The sequence below is a fragment of the Physeter macrocephalus genome, chromosome 19 (assembly GCF_002837175.3).
Source record: "Physeter macrocephalus isolate SW-GA chromosome 19, ASM283717v5, whole genome shotgun sequence".
NCBI classification, from domain to species: Eukaryota; Metazoa; Chordata; class Mammalia; order Artiodactyla; family Physeteridae; genus Physeter; species Physeter macrocephalus.
Window position 1 is genome coordinate 75,696,737 of NC_041232.1, and position 21,944 is coordinate 75,718,680.

At 44.4% G+C, this 21,944-nt stretch overlaps 2 protein-coding genes across 7 annotated transcripts in view; both read right to left on the reverse strand.

Annotated features, from left to right (window-relative positions):
• Window positions 1–8,885, reverse strand: part of BCL2 (BCL2 apoptosis regulator) — a 185,967-nt gene extending 177,082 nt beyond the window's left edge. For 3 of the 4 annotated variants that reach the window (XM_028479961.2, XM_028479959.2, XM_055080324.1), the window contains exons 1-2: window positions 8,154–8,885; window positions 7,103–7,940 (exon numbers count right to left, since the gene is read on the reverse strand). In XM_028479961.2, the coding sequence (XP_028335762.1) occupies window positions 7,103–7,660 (558 nt within the window). In that variant the 5' untranslated portion in view covers window positions 7,661–7,940; window positions 8,154–8,885. The remainder of the gene's footprint in view (window positions 1–7,102; window positions 7,941–8,153) is intronic. The other variant, XM_007105114.4, reaches the window with a different exon arrangement.
• A 6,293-nt stretch (window positions 8,886–15,178) lies between these two features.
• Window positions 15,179–21,944, reverse strand: part of KDSR (3-ketodihydrosphingosine reductase) — a 38,921-nt gene continuing 32,155 nt past the window's right edge. For 2 of the 3 annotated variants that reach the window (XM_007105111.4, XM_028480049.2), the window contains one exon: window positions 15,179–18,789. In XM_007105111.4, coding sequence (XP_007105173.1) covers window positions 18,670–18,789 — 120 coding nt within the window. In that variant the 3' untranslated portion in view covers window positions 15,179–18,669. The remainder of the gene's footprint in view (window positions 18,790–21,944) is intronic. The other variant, XM_028480051.2, reaches the window with a different exon arrangement.

The following is a 21,944-nucleotide window of genomic DNA, read 5'->3' on the forward strand; positions in this document are numbered from 1 at the left end:
AGATCAGCTCGGTGCTTTGTGACCACCTAGAGGGGTGGGATAGGGAGGGTGGGAGGGAGATGCAATAGGGAGGAGATATGGGGATATATGTACATGTATAGCTGATTCACTTTGTTATAAAGCAGAAACTAACACACCATTGTAAAGCAATTATACTCCAAAAAAGATGTTAAAAAAAAAAGAAAATAGCTAGGAGATAGTCGTGAAATTTTAGACTTACAGGTGCCCACTGGCATCCTTTATAGACTTTCCTTTTTCCCTAGGAGATAAAATATCAATATGTTAAGGCGATGATATAATTTGTAATTAATTTTATTCCTATGCTAATTGTAAGAAGGCATTGAACTAAGAAGACTAAGTTTTTGTCCCATATTCCCTTTGAAAATTCTAACGCATCTCAGTAGAATATTCGGCTGCAATTGAATTTCAAAGGTAATACATAGGTATGACATTCGCCGTGCTGTAACGCAGCAGAAATCTCAGTATTTGTGAAGAAGAGTTGGAAAAAGTCAAGAAAAGACAACCTGTAACACTCATGCCTTGTTTGCTGCTCCAAGCATTAGAAGTCATAAACCCTCCATATTCTTTCACAGCTTAAGAAAAGACAGTTAAAAAATAGAGAAATACAGTAATTGGAACTGTCACAAGAAAGATGTATTGGTCTCAATGGTAAAATCTCCCTTGGAAAATTTAAGCTTCACTTGACACCGTGGGTCCTTGGGCTAGTTTCAGGAGACAGAGTAAGAAGGTAGTGGGGGCAGTCATAAGCTTCTGACTCATTACGCTGAAGCTCCAGAGAGCTGATTAGCCAATTATTAACTAAAAATGGAATATGGCTCCATCCCTGAAATTCTGAAGGCAAAACAAGGAGCAGAATGGAAATACTGATGCCAGTGAAATTGCTCGTACAATCTGGTCCATCGCCTAAGAAAATCAGCCAAGTAGCCCTTAGTGCTTTTGTAACTGCTACCAATGGCCATGCCAGCATGTCAGAGAAATTCTCTTTCTAACATGTTTAAGAGGGCATTTGGGGAAGTAATCTTTAGTATAAGCTGTTTTAGTTGTTTAGTTAGTCAAATTTTATCTAAGGCTAGAGTATAACCCTCACTCTACTCTCACACTGCAGAGATCAGAGCTAGTACAAACTCTTCCAGCAGATTCTATGTTTTCCCTGCACAGGGTTGGAATTTATGATCTCTGGAGGGAAAGCATCATATCTGATGACAGAATTTTTCCTTGCCCGGTTGCCTGTAGCAAGATTGGAGTAAGGGTTATAATATTCCAGCTGGGGCAGACCCCTTTTCTGCCCCCTCTTGCTGGTTATCTAAACATAATGCTCTTTCCTTCAGGTGAATCCCACCCTTCACATGTTGGAAGGTGACAAGGAGCTACCCCTTGGAGGTCTCCCTGTGGTGGGGCGAATGGGCAGGTAGGGGTCAGTGATGGGGGTTGGCGGGAGGGGGGAGGGTCCCCGGTGAGAAAGCTTTGGAGAGACAATCATTCCGTCATCATTCTCACTGAAGGACAGCTGGGTTTATCTCTTGTCTGGCAAATAAAGAGCAGAGAAATCGTGCTGGCACTACAAAATCGAGCACAGATCGGAACACGCAGCAATCTACGAAAATACTTTTAGAACTGAAAATGGCTTTGTCGTAACTTCAAAAGTTTTACAACCTCCATTTAAAGAAAGAGGACCACGCATAAAAGATGTTAGATGGTAAACACCTGCTCTTCAGGAAAACAAATGTCACAGTGGACTAGGAATTTCTCTAAGGAGCGTCTTGGAAGAGAAGCCTCTTAATAAACAGAACAGCGCGAGAACCTAAAACCAAATCAAGACAAAAGCTTTTGTTTTAATCTCTCCCCTGTTCTGGTTCAAATCGACTCGGACTTGTCTGCATCCCAGAATGATTTAAGAAAGACAGTTCTTCAAATTAATCTGTTCTAATCAACCTCATCAGTCTCAGGTGTCTTTTACCAAAAACCAAAATTAATGAACTCCTTTAAAAACCGCAGGCTAGTGTTTATTAAGTCTTCATAATATGTAGAAAGAACTCCTAACGGGTAAATATTTACCAAGGGAACCCCCCTGCCTTTCAGTTCTCTTAAGCCTACGGCCGTGTAACACAGTATTTTTTAAATCATCTATATTTCTCCTCCCAGTTAAATCAGGCCTAACGCACACATGAACAACCATATGGTTAGAAATAACTTTTTCAGACAAAGATTGAAGTGTATGCAAAATAACACATCCTTAGGGTTTGGTTTTGTTTTGTTTCTTCTTTCTCCCTCTAAATCTGAGAGTTTAGAATCATCTCATCAGGCCGTGTGAGTTCATCAGGCCAACTGAGTTCACAACGACACCTCCAGCCCTGGTCTGTGAGGGCATCCAGGGCAGGGGAAAAGCCTTCCTCCCTGGACCCCCAAACTAAGCCAGGGCCGGGCACATAGAAGACTTGCAGGCACGTCTGTTGGATAACCGTCTCCGTCCTTGGCTGACTCTCAGCGTTAACCGCGTGTCGACGTCAAGCACTGATTTTGTTTGAATTGAACCTCAAATACGGCATGTCTCTGGGGGGAAAAAAAAACCCTTTTACTTGTACACTACAAATACAGTGCTGTTTCTCCAGCACAAATGCGCTTCTGCTGAAATACTGCTTTGCTCAACTCTTGGCGAAGACACGATGGGTGACCTCAGAAATGGGTGCGGGGACGTGCTGAGTGGGAGAGACCACCATTAATACACACAGCACCCACACACCTGCTTTATGAGTGGGTTTCTCATCCTCCAAAAAGCTGACTAGGGCTGGGAGTCGAGATAAAGAAAAGCTATTTAAGAGTTTGGCTTAAAAAAAAAAAAAAAAATCTGTGCCTTTCTGTTACCTGGTGTGCTGTGTAGCCTAATAACATTTAGCAATTCTGAAATGTAGCGGTTCAATCAAGGATGGCTAAAAAGATCAATCAGTTCTCACTAGAAAGCACAGCTAAAAGTAACAGGATGCACATTAGAAAGTCATGTTTTCGACCGCCATTAAACGGCAACAAAGGCCCTAAAACAGAAAAGAGAACTGTGTGAACTATAAAATTTTACAGAAGTCCCCAAAAGCAATCGCTCAGCAGCACGTAACTGCAAACTCGAGGAGCAATAATGTATCTTTCTCTACAAAATAAATTACTGAAAGGGGTCATGTGATTCTTAGCAGGCAGAAAGATGCACTTTCCCAAGGAAAGTTCATCATTAAATATATTATTTAAGACTGGATCATCTTCAGGCTATTTTTAATCCTATCATTTTGCTGCCAAAATTAGCTATAAGCAGCTGAAACTCAGCCGCTAGAAAACTGATGTTTTTTCCTGTATTTTATACACTGGCCTGAGAAGAAGATTGCTTTCCAGTTAATCAAACGTTTGGGTGGATGTACAGAAAAGAGAAACTGCTTGCTGACCAACTAATAAAAAGGAAGCCAACCTCTACTGGATGTGGAGAAGTAAGTTCCTGTCTTCCTAAACCACAAAGACCAAATGACAAACACACAAAAGAAGTCGCACCACCATGTCATCAACAGAATGAAGCCCATATCCAAGTTATGGCATGTCATTCTTGCAGCTGTCAAACATCTCACTCTCTCCTAAGACATGAAGCGAAATGTTGTCACGTTTCTCAGTTCGGAAGGCGCCATCAATGTTCATTCACCATCAACTTGCCCAAATCTCAACCCTCTGCTTGCAAGAGCCCCTTGGTCGTGAAGCGGTCTCAGGGCCCCTAAACTCATCTACAGAATTTGAACTGTGTTACAAGGGGATCAAACAATACCGAATGGAGCTATTAAAAGAGCAAAGTTTCCTGTCTTTGACTGGAGTAGAAATGCTATCTTACTTCCATGGGGTCTGTAATGCCAGCACAAATTGTATAGCTACCACGCAAAACATTCTTGAGAGGATGGAGCTTATAATAATTTCTCTGCTGTCTCTCTTGCATTCCAGTCTATTTCTTCCAAGGGTCAGATCACTCTAGCGGACACATGGGAAATATTCAGCATCCTAGGTAATATTACGGACCCGCGGGGCCGCTGGAAAGGTACACTGTAGGATCCATCCCAGATTGCCGTTTTTCCTAAAAGGCGTCCACGAGAATCAATGGTCGGTGATGGCAGCCAGCATCTCTAACTCTCACGTGCACACAAACACCTGTAGACGTGCGAACCACAGATTCTGACTCAGAAGCTCTGGGGTGGGACCTGAGACTCCGCATCCCTAAGAAGCTCCCAGGTGACGCCCAGGCTGCTGGTCCCTGAGCCACACTTGGAGCGGCAGGGTCTCGGACATCTCCTAGAACTGCTGCCTCCCTCTGGAAGCCTTATTCAGACTTAGGAATAAAGCCATACTCCACTCCACAGCCAACTTCTTCTTTAGTCTTTACATAATTTGTAGACTTCTAGGACCATCTCTCAGACACCTATCATCCAAGGCCCTGCTTTCTCCAGGTTATGGAACACGGAATGCAAACTGTTTTTCCTCGGCCTCAGAAGTAGCAGCAGCAAAGAAAAAAAATGTGACTTAGAATCTAAAGCCCCCGTAAGAATAGATTCAGTAGATGAGCTGATCCACCGTCCTGTAAACAGTACAAGTCATTATCCAACATTAAAAGAATGTCCTAGCTCTCTTCTGAAATTTTACCATCCTTACTGAGTCCTTTACACTGCAAGACGCAACATATTATTAGGGATGCAACACTGATTGGTGCAAATTTGGAGGAAAATCTGTCTGTATACCAAATGCTTAAAATAAAAATTTAGGTTCATAACGCACCTTTGAAAGGATAAGTACATCAGGCTCTCAAGTACTACCACTTTTATTATTCCAAAGTGTCCATTTATGATTGCATTTCCTGATATATACTTTTTTTTTGGAAAAGTCCTCTGCTTTCCTATTTAGTCATCCATCTATATGTTGTCCTGAAAGCTACACATTTTACCATCAGCTATTTGTGCTTCTATATGATTTATTTTTACTATAAGAGGTTTCGTCAGAAAAAAGTTTATCATGTTCTACAGTATGTCATTGTGGTTTGGCATCATAAAATGTAGCCTCTACATTTATCAACCTCAGATACCTGTTGACCACAAAGATAGGCTCTACTAAGAAAACTCTATTTTGAAAGGAGGCAAAGGTGAGCCTTCACTGAAAAAGACAATTCAACTGGATGAGATGTTAATATACCACAACTCGACAATAAAGATCAAGATTATATCTTAATTTCCATCATAAACATGTCTCCATTTCCCATCTTTTTATTAAATTATTTGACACATGACAGTTACCACCATGGATTTCTTTCAACTAGAAAGAAAATTTTTTAAATTTTTTTCCCAAAAATATGTAATAGTCAAACTGTTATATTACTTTTACTTTGGTCTTAAAATTATCCTTTTGGCGTCTGGAAGTCCCTCCCTACCTCTTTGGTTATGGTGGTTAAAAATAAAACCACCTACTTTACCAAACATTTAACAAAAATATTCTTTACACACTTCACTGAATTCTTCCAGAATTACTAAAGATCTGATAATATGAGATCTCGAAAAACAAACAATTCAGAAAAAGCATTTAAATTTTAGAGATTAAATGGGGATGTTTTACTTTTAAACACTGAACAGTGGCATCAATATTTTGTCAACTTTGGTCAAGTAGGATCAGATGTTCATGTCAGTCATCTACTTTTCTTGGCCTTTTCTCTTTTTGGCCCCTTACCATTAGCACACTTTGTAAACTGTAGTAAAATATGTAATGTGCTTCTTGAAATCGAATCCACCTGCAGTGACTTCTAAGCTTTTTGCTCCTGTTGGGTCCTATAAAATAATAACATTAGTAATTCTCCCTAGAGACTGCGAAAGGAAGCACTGAATTGCATCCTTTTTCAAAGACAGTTCTTCAGATTAAAAGACAAGAATTATTCCTCTTTCACTTTTTCACAAATTAATCACTTCAGATATAAAGTGTAGATGTCAATTACACTTCTTCAGTCTTAGGATCTGTACCCCTCCCCCAAAGAACCACACACACAAAAAAACCTTCATGGTGACATGATAGAGGCTCTATCTAGCACAACAGTACCAGAAAAAAAAAACAGTTCACAGATGTTCTTCAAAAATACAGGCATCAATCACTTCAGCTAAAGTCAGAGCACGAGAATCCACAGCTACAAATCAATTCTTCTACACTTTATATAGATACTCTAGATGAAAGTTTTGCCAGCAGAGGGAACCACCAAATCACGTGGATTCTAGGTGGTGAAAAGTAGAAGATAACTAAAATTCCAGTAAACCTCAAAATCACACACAAGTTATAGAAACAGAACACAAGGTACACAGCCAATGCAAATTCTGTCACTGATGAAATAAACACCCAGAGCTGAGTCTTCTTCAAGACACTAGGTCATGCCCACTAGGAATATGGCACACAGTGGAGGCTGGAGTCGCCGGACTTTGGGTAAGTCAACTTACAGCTTACCTCTCTACAAACGTCCAGGTGTTCCAGGGAAAGGGGTTACACTGGTTTTCCTCTTTGGGTAGATCTTACCAAGTGAGTCAGAAAAGGCATGCCCTTGGTCCTCTGGGGGAGTCTGTTCTACCAACTGGATGGTTCTCAAATTTTAGTACAAAGAAGAAACCCACAGGGGAGCTTATTTCTGATGTGGATTGCCAGGACCCAGCCTGGCATCTAGTTTATGAGTTGTCCCTGAAATGTCCCATTTCAACAGGCTACTCAGGCCAGGTACCGTGATGAGGGGGATCCTTGGACCCCCAGTTTGAGAAACCCTGAAGGGATGCCATTTACCCCAAGATTCTACTGAACAGCAAAGGCTGGATCTTTGAACCTCAATGGCTCGCAAGCAAGGAAAACAATTTTGCCGAGAAGCAATGATCACAGTTGGGTTGGCAGGGAGACCTCTGTACAGGGAAAGAGGGAGGGAGGCCACAACCCTGATTTTATTTCATTGGCCCATCGGCCTCCCTTGGCCCAGCAGCCCACCCAGACTCCAACCACCGCATCTCAGACCCGAGAGGTCCAGCCCAGACTCACATTCAACCAGACATGCACCTACCCAGCCTCCGTTATCCTGGATCCAGGTGTGCAGGTGTCGGTTCAGGTACTCAGTCATCCACAGGGCGATGTTGTCCACCAGGGGGGACATCTCCCGGTTGACGCTCTCCACACACATGACCCCACCGAACTCAAAGAAGGCCACAATCCTCCCCCAGTTCACCCCATCCCTGAAGAGCTCCTCCACCACCGTGGCAAAGCGTCCCCTCGCGGTGAAGGGCGTCAGGTGCAGCTGGCTGGACATCTCGGCGAAGTCGCGGCGGTAGCGATGAGAGAAGTCATCACCCGCCTGGCGCAGGGTCAGGTGAACCACGGGTGGCACGGGGCTGAGCGCAGGCCCCCCGGCGGGGGCGGTCTGGGGCGGCGGCGGGGAGGTCCTGGACGGCGCTGGGGTGCGCCCAGGCTGGGAGGAGAAGATGCCCGGCGCGGGGGCGGCCCCCGGGGAAGCGGCGCCCGCGTCTCCGGCATCCCACTCGTAGCCCCTCTGCGACAGCTTATAGTGGATGTACTTCATCACTATCTCCCGGTTATCATACCCTGTTCTCCCAGCGTGCGCCATCCTTCCCCCACGGAAAAGCAGCCGGGTACCAACAGCACCTCTCGCCCCCGCTTCCCGCCCCACGGCCCCGCACGAGAGAGTAGTTATAATCCAGCTATTTTATTGGATGTGCTTTGCATTCTTGGATGAGGGGGTGTCTTCAGTCACGCGGAACACTTGATTCTGGTGTTTCCCTCTTGGCATGAGATGCAGGATATTTTTATTTAAATTCCTTTCGGATCTTTATTTCATGAGGCACATTATTAATTATTGTTAATATCAGTCTACTTCCTCCGTGATGCTGAAAGGTCAAAAAATCTAATCAGTCAAAATCAGGTGCATTTCCCTTTATACAGTGGGTGAAAGCAGGGCACACACACTACAAGTTACACGGCTAAAAAGAATATAATAAACTGCCTGGAAATTAAACTTACTCGAATGCACTTAAAGTTAAAAATCTCAACTGTTTCCATTGAAAGTTACATGAAACCCATTTCCTGTGCAAAGAACTTACTTGTATTTTTTCAGGACAGCATGATCCTCTGTCAAGTTTCCTTTTCTGTGAAAACAAATGCATAAGGCAAAGATTCCATCAATCTTCAGAACTCTCCAGTTATAGCTGCTGTGAAACTTCCAAATGAATCAGGAGTTGGGGGCGGAGGGTGTAAAAATTAGGAGAATTTCCAGTTTGATTCCCAGACTTCTCCCTCACAGAAATGTCAATCCGTAGGAATCCCAACCGGAGATCTCAAGAGCACGAGCAAAGAAAGGCAGCGGCGGCGGCGGCAGATGAATTACAATTTTCAGTCCAGTATTTGCAGAAGTCCTGTGATTTTCCCCCTCTCGGCAATTTACACGCGCACACACACGCGCGGGCACAGACATGGATCTCTGTCCGCGGGACCGCTTCACGCCTCCACGGGAGAGAGACAGGGACCGGGGGCCGGTGGACGAGCCGGGGACGGGGGCAGGAATCCTCCTCTGATTAAACTCCGAACAGCGAATGTATTTTCCGAAAAGCTGCTTGATAAATGAAGGCTGGACGCGCCCGGCCCGCCGGTGCCGAGCGCGAGAAGCCCGCGCTGTGTGTGGTGCGCCGAGGGCTGGGGAGAAGGACGTGGTGGGGGAGGGTTTTATTTTTTCCCTCTTTTCCTAAAAAGGATGACTGCTACGAAGTTCTCCCCCCTGGACCCCCTCTTCCGCTGCACCCCACCGGCGCACCCCGCCTCCGGGCTGCGCACCCTTTCTCCTCCTCCTGCTCCTGCGCGGCGGCGCTGGTGGCGCCCGCCTCCCCCGCGCTCCCGCCGCGCACCCGCTCCGGGCGATGACGGCCGCGCCGGCTGGGAGGGCCCGGAGCCCGGCACCTTCGCTGGCGGCTGCGGCGGCGGCGGCGGCGGCGTCTCGGCGGGGAAACCGAGAGCGGCGGGCGGGAGCGCGGCGGGCGGGGGCGGGGGCGGGGGCGGGCGCGAGGAGGAAGGGGGCGGGCGCGGCGCGGGGGGGCCTGGCCTCTTCATTCTCCTCTCGAACCGACTGGTTTCCTGTACGTACGTCACACGGTTCATTCAAAAAAAGAAGAAAGAAAGAGCCCTCCTCGGAGCCGCCCCGCCGCCCCCTCCGCCCCGCTCCCCTTGCCGGGTTAAAGGAGCCGCGGCCGGCCCGGGAGTGGCGCGCCCCGCCGGGGACTCATGGCGCGCAGGCCCGCGGCCGGGGAGGGAGCGCCCGGGACGGCCCCCGCCCGCTGCGCCCGCCCGCTGGGCCCGGCCGGTGGGTGGCGCGGGCGGCGCAGGCCTCCCGCGCGGCCGCGGCGCGGTGGGTGTGCCAGGGGCCTCGTCGGGCCTGCGGCGGGCCCGGCGCGCGCTCGGCGTCTCCGGGGCCCGCGAGGGGCCAGGGGCGCCAGGGGAGCCGCACGCGGCCGGTCGGGCGGCTGCCGGGGCCAGAAGCTGGGGCGACGCCGACAAAACAAGCGCTGGAAGAGCGCCGGGAATCGCTTCGACCCTTCCTAGCCGTGCGCGCGCGGGTGTGTGTGTGTGTGTCCACACATCGTGTTACCAGGGACTTCGACCGTTTCTAGCCGTGCGCGCGCGCGGTGTGTGCGTGCGTGTGTGTGTGTGTGTGTGTGTGTCCACACATCGTGTTACCAGGGGCCTCAGCGCTGCCCTCCCATCAAGAGAGGCGACGCTGCACGTTCATCCGCGAGGGAAGCCCCAAGCATCGTGTTTACTTTCAAGCTGCTTCCTAGGTGTCCACGCACAACATACACTCCGGAGACACCATCCGTGACCGAGGCCACACAGAGCTCTCAGTGGCGCGGCCGAGGGATTAGTGAGGGATACCAAGGGCTTTCGAGTGGTTAAGTAAATGTTTTTCCTCCTCTCCTAACAATTTCGGCACTGGGTGAGGGCTGGACGCCACGGGGGGCTACAGGGCAACTTTCAGGCCCGCAGCCCCCCAGCCAGGGTGGGCGGGTTTCTAAAGGCCTCCGCAGTCGCCTAGCAGCCAACCTTAGATGTCCGCACCTTCTCGAGTTATCTATACATACACAAACCTATTTATTACACACACAAATGTACACATTTTTAAAAAAAAAATTCACCAGGATGAATAGCTCCCAGGAGAAAAGCACATAGGGCAAACAAGTTGCATGTGTTTATTTTTACCTCTAAGAGTCTTTGACAAATAAAGTGCCAGGAAAAAATTAGCACGGCGGCTTACCTAATAGGACTCAAGTACAAACATATAGGGACACTGGCCTGTTGAGGTCATAGAAACATGACAAGTGAGTACTGCCATGTGTACAAATATGTTCTCACACTATATTTTGTCTCATTCCTAGTCTAAAATCAAAGCATTCATTCTGTGGCAAAATAAGCATGGCAAATTATTTTCATTTCTTCATTTTATCAAATACAATCAATCGGCCAACATGGCAACCTCTTGCATATAGGAATGGGTGCCTGGTACAAATGTCTTATCCGGGCAAGAGGGAATGAAGGAAGGTGGTCCTTCTTGCCTTCCAACTGCTGTAACACAGTCCCCTTTTATCCATGGCAATGGCAGGGAGGTGTGCTGGCCTGGAGAGAGACACTGGGTATAGACTGACCTGGATATATATTTTCACAAAATAGCAGAAGCCCGTGTTAATGCTACACATCATGGTTTAGGGATCTTCTCAGAACCTTGTCCTAACCCCCCAAAATTACTTAAGAGGAATTGAAAGCCTTAGTGCTTGAGACCCAGCATGTCAGCGAGGAAATGAGAGGCCAGAGCTGGAAAAAAGATTGTACTTCTGCAAAGAGGGAGACCAGAAGGAAACAGATATCCCATTCCCAGCAAAAGGAAAGCTGCTTTTTTTTCTCCTTTACTCCACAGAGCCTCACTTTACAGATTCCTCCACATTTACGTGGCATCTTGACCATAACCAAACATTCTCTAGACAGGTCTGCATTATTCCTTGATTAAGGCTATATATTCCCTAGGAATGTTCTGGATACTCCTTCAATCAAAAGAGTGAAACCGTTCCTCCATTCAGATTGCATGCTTATTAGATTCCACCCAAACTGTAAGGACATGTATTCCTTGGAGGTGTGTGACTTAACTATTTGTCTGTGAGTATTGGTGAGCTAGTGGAGGGAGCACCGGTCTGAGTCAGGAGTCCTAGGTGCGAATCTAGAGACCTTCCGATAACCTTCAAAATGTAAGCACTGTGGGCTTTTCACTTCCCGAGACGTCTTCCACTTAGAGCCAATGGATGGACCTTTACCTGGTTTTGCCTGGCTGGCTTCTAGCAGTAGGGTAGCACCAGGAAGAGAAAAGAACAAGATGCAGGGAATGGAGATTGTACCAAGCGTCTGAAAGGCCTGTGTTTCCCTTCTTTATTCTCCAATCTGCCAAACAAAAAGCTTTTTATTGCCAGTTTTTGCCACCTACTGGTTGATGTTTAACAGTATCATTCAGAAAGTTCTCTTCATCCATCACCAATATAAATCTTCCCAAAGTTTATGAAATTCAAAAAGGACATGATTCTAATCTGAACATAAATACTAATATTTAATATAGGTATGTATCAAATCCTCCCAACTATTAAAATTTTTATTTAAAACAAGGATAGAAAGACAGTGTTTACTGAGAGGGAACTGACAACTAATAGGTAAGATGAAAGAGTTAAAAATATAAAACATGACCCCAAACCATTTAGGCAAACTGATGTGAAAATAAATCCATCAACAAAATGAACTGACTGGGGAGAGTAAAAACCAGCAGATAGCCTGCATAAAAGAAAAAGGAACTGTTTAAAAAATAACATCTCACAGGCCTAGATAAGCAATCCAAAACACTAATTTCCAATTTCAAGTATCTTCTACATTATTGTTTCCAACTTTATTGAGATATAATTGACATAAGTATCTTCTATACTACAAACTCTTATGCTAAATAGGGCCATCTGCTTTAAGACGGTTTACACACTTTGTTGGCAAACATTATATAATAATGTTATTATAATACTAATTCCCTATTAGTATTAGTTACTAGTAATACTAACAGTAATACTGTTCCTGACTCATTTATGATCCAGAGCCCCTCTTCTGTAAGTGTGATCGCATCCAAGTAATCCACTGTGTGCTCTCAAACCATCCTTGTCCTCATCAGGAAACTCGTTTACCAAATCTAAACCAACAAGCCTTGGTTTAACTGAAAAACCCACCTGGCTAATTTTTGGTGGGTCCTAAGCCTCAAAAAAATGTTTGGAATCATTAAGCAACAACTTTTGAAACCAAGCAACGAAGTGCAGGTAAGTCATTCTGTTGTGCAAGTTTAACAGCCAGCAAATAACGTTTACGTTTGGTTTACAAAGGAAAGCACAATAAACTCACTCGTGGCAATTTTTTCCTTTCAAATTAATGACTTGGCATTTACAGTGAATCAACTGAGGTTAGGAACTTGTCTTGTACGTTTCAAATGTTTACTCCTCTTGTTGGATTGACATGAAACACCACAGTATTGAGGGGAAATAGGCAAAGAATATACATTCTTATGTTCAATAACTAATGTTTATTCTCTTATGCTCTTTAGCACAGAGCACAGTATCTCCCAGACATTCACTGTTGAACACATTTAGAAAAATCAAGGTTAATATGTTTGTTATCTAGAGCTGCGGTAACAAAGTACCACAAACTGGGTGGCTTAAAGCAGAAATTTATTCTCCCACGAGAGAGAGAAGCTCAAAGTCCAAAATCAAGGTGTCAATAGGGCCATGCTCCCTCTGAAGGCTTTAGGGAAAAATCTTTCCTTACCTCTTTCTAGCTTTCGTTGGGGGCTGGCAATCTTTGGCTGGCAGCTGCTTCACTCCGATCTGTACCACTGTCCTCCCGGGGCGTTCCCCCTGTGTGTCTCTGTTTTCTTCTATTTTTATGAGGTCACCAGTCACATTGGATTAGGACCCTTATAACCTCATCTTAACTTGGTTATATCTATGAAGACCCCATTCCCAAATAAGGTCACATCCACAGGTACTGGGGATTCGGACATCAACATCTCTTGAGGACACACAATTCAACCCGTAACAATATGTTTATCTTCTATCTTAATATGTTTTTTTCCAAAGTAATGAGAAATGTTTATTCCGAGGCGCAAGGGCTCAGCAACGCCTGAATTTCAAAGGGAACCATGATCTTTCTAAATCCTGCCATTTCATATTTCTGCTCAAAGCTCTTCAGAGGCCGAAATCTCAACTCCTGCCCATGGTATGATGTGGCCCAGGCCTACCCCCTGGACGCCCACCCAATCCTTCCACTTTCCCTTCTTGGAGGGGAAGTGCTCTGTGCTTTCTGGAATACGCCAAGATCTCGCATGTCCTTTGCCTCTGCACATCCGCTCACCTCCCGGAAAGGAACCCAACACTCCTGCGGCAAATTCATACTCATTCCTCAAGGTTTACCTCAACGACTTTCTCCCCTGTGAGATCACCCCCAACTATCCTGGGCAGTCCTAGGATTCCACTTACGCCGTTAGAAGAGGTTTCGTACGGAGGCTAGGAGCTTCAAAGACAGAAAACCGGTGTGGATCCTGGCTTCATCACTTTGCAGCTGCGACCCTGACCTAGTGACTTATGCCCGCTCTGTGCCTGTGCCCTCATTTATAACCTGGGGATATAAAGGTACCACTGGTAGGGTTAGTGGATGATTTAAATGAGTTAAATGCAAAGCGCTCACAACAGTGACTAGCACGGGTTACGTTTTCAAATGTTATGACACCTTAATCATAGCTGTTGTTGGATCACCATGTAATTTCTGACATGTGTTTTTCTCCCTAGATTATAAACTATTTGAGGGCAGGGACCATATTTGCCTTTGTGCGTTCCCAGCCTAGAATAGTGCCTGGCATTCAAATAATTGTGGCATAAAATTCAGAGGCCTGAAGAAAGGAATGGGGAGTGGTTCCCCTTCCTCTTGTAAGACTTGTAAGAGCCTTCAGAGGGATGGAGAAGCGGGGAGGGAAATAAACAAGAAATGTAATCGCCACGAGGGAGGGACAGACTGTTTATGCAAAGTCATATCCCTGGCGCCTGGATACCGAGCTCGTCACAGGCACTCAATAAATACATGTTGAAGGAGGAAAAATGGGGTGTATAAAATCAGGAGTGGAACAGAAGTCAGGAGATGTTTTTCTTTTTAAACGTCCAAACATTAAAAATTATAGAAGTGATATCCTATGCCATTTACATATATGTTACTCAAATTTAAAGAAAGGTTAAGTTTGCCAATCAAGACATCCAAAGCACCTCTTCTCAATGTGACCAAAATTTTTCTATTTAAGGACGGAGAAATAAATATTAAGGCGTGTTCTTTCCCATATCTCTCTTCTATGCCCTTCAAGAGTCTAGGAGATATTTCATTGTTGGAATATGAAGGTTTAAAGTATGGGAAATCAATTTATTTCTGTATGAAACATAATTACTTAAGAAATTTTCTTAAATTCCACATTTCTTACTCTTTTACTCATATATCCCACACTGGAGTCAAACAAACACTGAACATATTTGAAACAAGGGCCCAGAATACGAAATACTTACCGTGAAAATATTACTTCCTAAAAAGTGATATAAATCAAGCCTTGTCAAGTGTTTAAGATGCAAGGTTAGGATAACATTATGAAAGAGGTTTGTGTTTTGTTTAAACATCTCTTTTAAAAAATGGACATTTCCAGAAAAGAAGTTTTTGAATCTGTAAAGCGTGTTCCCCATTTATTTCTTGTTGTGATTCAGAAATACAAGATATGAAAATCAGGTTACAATTCTGCCACAAAAGCTTCTAAAGTAGCAAACACAGGTTCTAATATATATCAAAATAGCCATATGCACTCTTATCAGTTTAAAAATGTCTTTAGAGTTGTCACATCAAGCAAGTGTAAAATATAATAGCTATTACCTCCTCTTCAAAATACCAAATCTGCCATCACTGGTCTGAACTAAACAAGATTTAGTCCAGAATATGGAAGGTTATGGTTAGTAGGTATTTTTTCAAAGCTGAGTCACTAGGAAGATAAGGAAATGAGAAAGATTCAAAACATTTTATGTCAAAAAGCGTGAATCTTTTAAGTGTCCTCAAGTGAGTTAAGACACGTTTAAACTGGAATATGATGTCATAAAATTAAATCTGTTGATGATACAGTTCCGTAAGAAAAAAAATTATTATGGTATTGACTGCTTCTAGAAAGACAGAGACATACAATTCTTTGCATCTAAGCAACTATGATCAAAATGCTCTTGTCATCTAAATATTAGAAATGGTCTCTCAAATTTTTACTTCTAAGAATCAACAATATATGGCTTAACCGATCCAAACAGAGACATAATTAAACATATATGTGTTCGTATAAAGGGGCCATCAGTAACAGCATTTTTAATTTCTTCTCCTTTCAGGTGTGAAAATTATATTTTAAAATATAAAGAACAACTCTCTTGACTTTGTTTTTGTCAAAATAAAGAAGAATTGTTTTTACACCTTTTTCAATGATAGAGGGTCCTTGAACATATTTTGGAATTTCTAAGGCTGAATAACGTTAAGCATTTTAAAATAAATATACTCACAAATACATTAAAATAAAACAGTACACCCCAACCTAGCAGAGGCAGACACTTGGAACTGAAACTCACATAATAACCTATGTCTCACACAGAAAGAACCCACATGTCAACAGAATTATGATTGAACTTCTTCTGCCACAAGTAAGACATACCCACTTCTGGGTACAATAGAAAGTGGTGAATCAATGCAATCCTTAAAAAAAAAAAAAAAAGCCAATAGTTTCCCTAACAATCTGACTCAGGCTTTCTCTTCTTCCCCTGAGCAAAAAAGCAAGTCGATATAAAAAAAGGTTGTACAAGAATTGAGCCAAAAAAGATAAAAAATAGAATTTGCATTCTAATATTTTCATGTTTTGGATGAAGCCAGATCGTTATGTGATGCTGCTTAAGTGTCTACAATCCCTCATCCAAAACCCTTCAGGCCAGATGTGTTTCAGAACTCATCATTTTTTTTTTGCATTTAAAAGGTAATATGGAGCATATACTGGATATTACAAAACATCTCCACAGAGTCTGGGGCAATCCCTGTAAGTCAAACCCATTGGTATTTCTTCGGACAAAATTAATGAACAGCCCATGGAGTGGCATATAAATAAAAACTATAATAATCTCAAGTCAGTTCAAGTCAGGTTTTGCTATCAATGAATTATGGCACCGAATTTAGGAAGAAAAAAAGGAACACCTCAGTTTTCAAAGCTTTTTGGTTACAAGAATGTAGACCTTTGCCATCTCTGACAAAGCAGCCCATTCCCTGATACTATAACCTCCACAGATCTGCTCTCATGCCTGAGCTTCATTCGGGTTGGGGATATCTCCCCGCCGTGGAACAGGAGGGGCTGTAAATTTGCTCAGGCAGGAGATGACCTGGAGCCACAGTGCTCTCTCTGAGGATAGCCTGAGAAATGTATATTGAAATAACTATTGCAAAATAGTTAATTTTATTAAATGAGGCATCACCTGGGACTAGATTTTAATATAGACCTTCAGTAGAAGGTACCAACATTCAAGAAACATTTATGAGAAAAGAATAAAATTGAGAAGCACCCAGCTATTTATTTGTATCCATGAATTAGGAAAACGCAGCCTTTACTCCCGTTTAGAGGCTGCCCGGTATGACTCAACTTTGCAGACGATGGCTCTCCAAGGCTGAAAGATTCATGAAACCATTATGGGTTCAAACCACCCCCATAAACTGCAATGAAGTCATCCCAAGCAACTTATATATTAAATCATAATTTCTTCTGTCTTTGTCAGTGTCTGAAAATGTGCCATTCTCATGTCTTTTAAAAAGACACCATGGATTAAAGCCATTAGACATCTTACTTTGTAAAAATGAAGTCATTTTAAAGTCCAGAGTTCAAAAACTCAAAAGCAAAAAAGATTTGCAATAATTTTTAGGTCTTTAATCTTTTGTAGAATTGGATTGTTTTGTACTGTTACCAAAACGATCTTTTGTGTTGTTTTTTTTTTTAAACAATAAAAAAAAGTTTCTTCTTCAAATGCAGTGGTCTTTTCTCACCAAAAGGAACTGGAAGGTGGTAATGTATAAACTTACTGTGTATGCAAAGGGGAGGGGAAACAGCGTTACAATGGAGGTGACTGCCCTCAAGTCGGAGGAAACACATACAATGACAGAGCAAAGCAGGTAGCGGCGGCTAAAACTCATCAGAGGCACTTGCTGTGGAAATCCAACCAATGGACAACGGAGCCTGGCATCTTGAAACAACACTCAGGGGACCAACAGGATTTCCAGGTCTCTACGGTGAGAGTGATGGCTGGGCTTTCTTAACATGTGGTACAAAGAGGATGTTCTCAGGGTCAGTGGGAGAGTCATAGAAAGAACAGGGTGATCATTTTATTTCAAAAACGAGTATCTTCAACATCAGCCTTGTCGTCCTACATTTTTTTCTTAATAAATAAAACTGAAACATGCTATCATCTGCCTTTCTTAAAAGCTACATATATGCTACGAGGAGGCAAAGGTCACGCTTTCTAATTTTTTCATTTGCTTTAACAAATTCATTAATTAATTTAAAAAGTCAAGTCAAAAAAAACTGGTCTTCTCTTTTTTTTTTACAAAAATATTATAGCAGTATAAGCAAAATTGGAAAGGAAGACACGGGAAGAATAAGACACTACAATGGAATGGGTGAGCTTCAGGTCATCACGGCTATTGAAGAAATTGTAAACTTTTAAGCTTCTAAGATTTGACTTCTCTTCAGAAAACACTTTAGGAGCCTGCCTTTCCCGGTGAACGAAGAATGAACAGTGCCCTAAGCGTCTGAGTCTAAAGAAGACAAGAAAGCATTATTTTTTCCGACTAGAAAATATTTACCTCCTTTGTTCCACTGCATTGCCCTCTCCCATCCCCCTTGTAGTTTTATGGGATCAAAGAGAGAGAAGCCACGAGAGTCCACCAGCAACAGAGTAAGTGAGGGACATTACTGTGCACTCAGACACAGTGGCAATGTATAAAATGCATCTGGAATAAAATACACCAAGTTAAAAAGAAAAAAGAAAAAAAGAAAAAAAAAAAAGGCCCCAGAAACCCATAAACTGCCTCTCATGAAAGGTTAAAAAAGTGCTTGGAAAGTACATTTCTGGACCTGATCTCTACCAGGGAAAAAAAAAGAAAAAATAGAAAAAAATTTTCAGTGATCACTCTGGAATCCTGTCCTTTACCCTGCTCACACGCTATAAATTCCCTTACCATCGCTTCTCCGCCTCGGAGAATCAAGTGGTCTCCTGCCCCCAATTTGCATAGTATTAATAATATTCTCTGGAGTTGAACGTATATCCCCCTGCTTGCAGCCAGCTTTCTGAAGAGCACGGGTCCAATCTCACAGATTCGAAAGTAAGACGTGAATGTCTGCAGGCCAAAAACTGCGTCCCGTTTAGCAGCAAGCTGGTCAAATTATTTCGAAAGTCTTTTTCCAAGGGATGAGAATTAGGCAGTTTTGTCTGCCATTTCAGGTTTCGCTCTCTGCATCATGCAACGACGAACGATACTGTCGAAGCTTCCAAGGTAAAACAAAGCGATGGTACGGAAGAGGCCCATGGTAACTACCTGCAAGACAAAGAGACCTTTGAGCTCGGGCGGCAGGACGACACCGTCATCCACTTCAGGGGACCTTAGGGTACGTCTCTCAGAAACAGTCTCTAAGACGCATCTTCCAACCTGCTCCGAGGATAAGTACGTATAAGGAAGACTTTGCGGGTGCCAGCAGAACACGGAGAACAGAAGTTGTCTGCCCTGAGCCACTGGACAGCACAGGGCCTGCCAGACGGGTAACGACAAAACGTGTGTCCAGTTAATATACGCAAATTATACAAAGAACAAAATAGGGATCCTTGGTAGTCTTGGGGTTGTCTGAGCTAGGGTAGATCCAGCGCAGCACCTCAAATATCCAAACTACAATCAAGGCTTTCTGGTTTAAGGCTTATGTTCTGATCATAGAAGGCAGACCCTACTCTAGGCGCTGAGAACACTGTGGTGAGAAAGACCAGTGCCGGCCTCCACCAGCGCGCTCCACACCAGGGCAGACAGCCCACTGAAAAAAAGGCAATTACTGTTTTCAGGGTTAAGACAGCAATTAACCATATCCATTAATTTTCAATCTTTCCACTAAAGAACTCTCACTACAACACCCGTAAGTGGAAATTTTAAAATGCATAAAACTACAGAGAGAAATATTTTCAGATACACAAAGGCTCAAAAAATTTGCCTCCCAAGCACCCTTTCTTTTAGGAAGCTACCAGAAGAGGTAAACAGCCAAAGAGAGCGGTGTCAACAAAGAAGGGCAATGTCCTGTGATGCAGAAGGCAGGGGAGCCAATACCCAGGAGAGGCAGAGGGGTGCCCCAGGATGACCATGAGGGGAGGCCGGGGTTAGCTCAGCACCTGACTGGGGGCAGCCAGTCCTGACAGGCAGGTCAGAAGGCACCAGGAGGCATTCCTTCCAGTGGTGAAACTGACAGAGTATCTGATATTTCTGAGAGGAGATGAAGACGGTCATTATAAATAATACATTAAAAAGGCCAACAATAGTCTGGGGAAAACAAAAGGTTGTATAAGAAAGGAAAATTAGTTAGGTGCATTACATAGCTCAGCTGTGAATAGCATTTAAATAGCCCTAAGGATGGTTATCTCAATACAGATCTAAGCAAAATCACAGTATCTCTAAAAAGGGAGGGTGGGGATGGAGGAGAGGCAGGTATGAGCAGGTGGGACAGGGTGAAGAAAGGAGAGCTCCATCCTCATCCTTCAGAGCAGAGCTAATCCCTGATCCCAAACTGAGAAATCAAGTGGAAGCGGCCACGTAGGTATCTGCCTAGAGATAAGGAGGTGAAGGTCAGAAGGTCCAGCTAAGAGGACAGCCTGACTGCTTCTGAGAAAGGTGAAACGCGGGATATGGGGTGAGGGTTTGCTGTTTCTCATAATGAGTCTTAAAAACGATTTGATTCTCTGAAGTGTGCGCAAGGATAATTTTGAAAAATGTAAAAACCAAAGGGAAGCTGGAAAAGGAAAACTCTGGAGACAGTAAAAAGATCAATGGTTGCCAGGGGTTCAGAAGCAGGGAGGGGGTGATGAATAGGTGGACATAGGGGAATGTCAGGGCAGTGAATAGTCTGTATGACACCGTAATGGTGGATACATGTCATTCTACATCTGTCAAAACCCACAGGATGGATGGATAACGCCATGAATAAACCCTAGCGCAAACTATGGGCTTCAGTTGGTAATAATGTATCGATACTGGCTCATCGATTGTAACAGCGTGCCACACTAACGCAAGATATTAATAATAGGGAGGGGGGAGGGGAAGAGAGGGTCTGCGGCAACTCACTAATTTCCGCTCACGTTTTCTATAGCCTTAAAACTGCTCTAAAAAATAAAGTCAGTTTTTTTTTTAAACTTAAGGGAATGGAAAAAAAAAAAACCACACAAAAAAGCAATTATACTACAGCATAATAAGAGGCTAAAATCGGGGTGAGTCCAAGGCATTTAACCCAGTCATGGAGATTTCTGGAAAAAGCAACGTTTAAGGTGAGACCTTGAAGGAAGGCTGGAAGTTGGTCAAAGGAAAGTGGGGATGGAGGGACAAAGACAAAGCGGCAGAAAGAAGAGGAGGGGCAGGAGGAGAAGGAAGAGGGGTGACAGGGCCGGAGGTCAGAGGGCCGTGCCCCAGGGGCTGGGAGTCTGTGTCCTGTGCACCCGTGCCAGCCGGTGACGCCAGGTGAGAATGCAGACCCTGGGCTGCTGGGTCTCCAAGAAAAGTCCAAAATCTCGACTTTGAACGTAAATCTAATTTTGAAACTATTCTATTTCCACACGCAGGCTCATACCAGATGAGCCAAACAGAACGTTTCACAGGCGCGTGGCTCCCCAGTTCACAACCTCTGGCGCACAGAGCCTCAAGCACGGAGTGTCCTGGTCTGAGCTGCAGGAGCAGCGACAGGGCCAGAAAAGTGGGCCGACCCAGGACGAGAGGGCGGGGGGGACAGAGCTGTCCCGACGTGAGGGGCAGGAGAAGCTGGGTGGGCGATGACACGCCCGTTTCTGGTTGGTCTCAGAAGTGAACGTGAACACTGATCACGGGGACAGGGGAATACGGAACTGGTGACGGAAGGCAGGGGGCAGGATGCTGGGGAAAATGCTATAAAGTCTTCCTGTGGACGTGCTGAACTTCAGACGTAAAGTCACAGCCCAGGGAAAACGTCTAAAAGAAATGTAGTGTCTCGTCCTTTTTTTCTTTTTCTGGCCGCACAGCATGCAGGATCTTAGTTCCCCGACCAGGGATCGAACCCGCACCCCCTGCAGCGGAAGAGCGGAGTCTTAACCGCTAGACCGCCAGGGAAGTCCCTAGCGTCTACTCTTAAGAGAGAATCACAGTGAGAAGAGAAGAGGGAGGAAAATCAACACCTAAGTCCTGGGGACTTTCCGTGTGGACGTGGTCGACTGCACATCGTGTAGCGCTTTGTCATAAACTGCCCCCTAGCGGGGGCAGCCCCTGCTCAGTGGCCTTCCCCCCACTCCCTGCCCTCCTCCTACCCTGCGTCTTTCTAGAGCAGTCCCTCTGTTGTAACTCTCATTACACTGCACTGTACTAGCCTCACCGTTCTTATCAGTCTCTCCCTCTAGACTGCAAGCCCCCTGAGATCAGAGAGGTTGCCTCACCTCTGATGCTCCAGTAGCAAACACGGCACCCGGCTCATCAAGGAA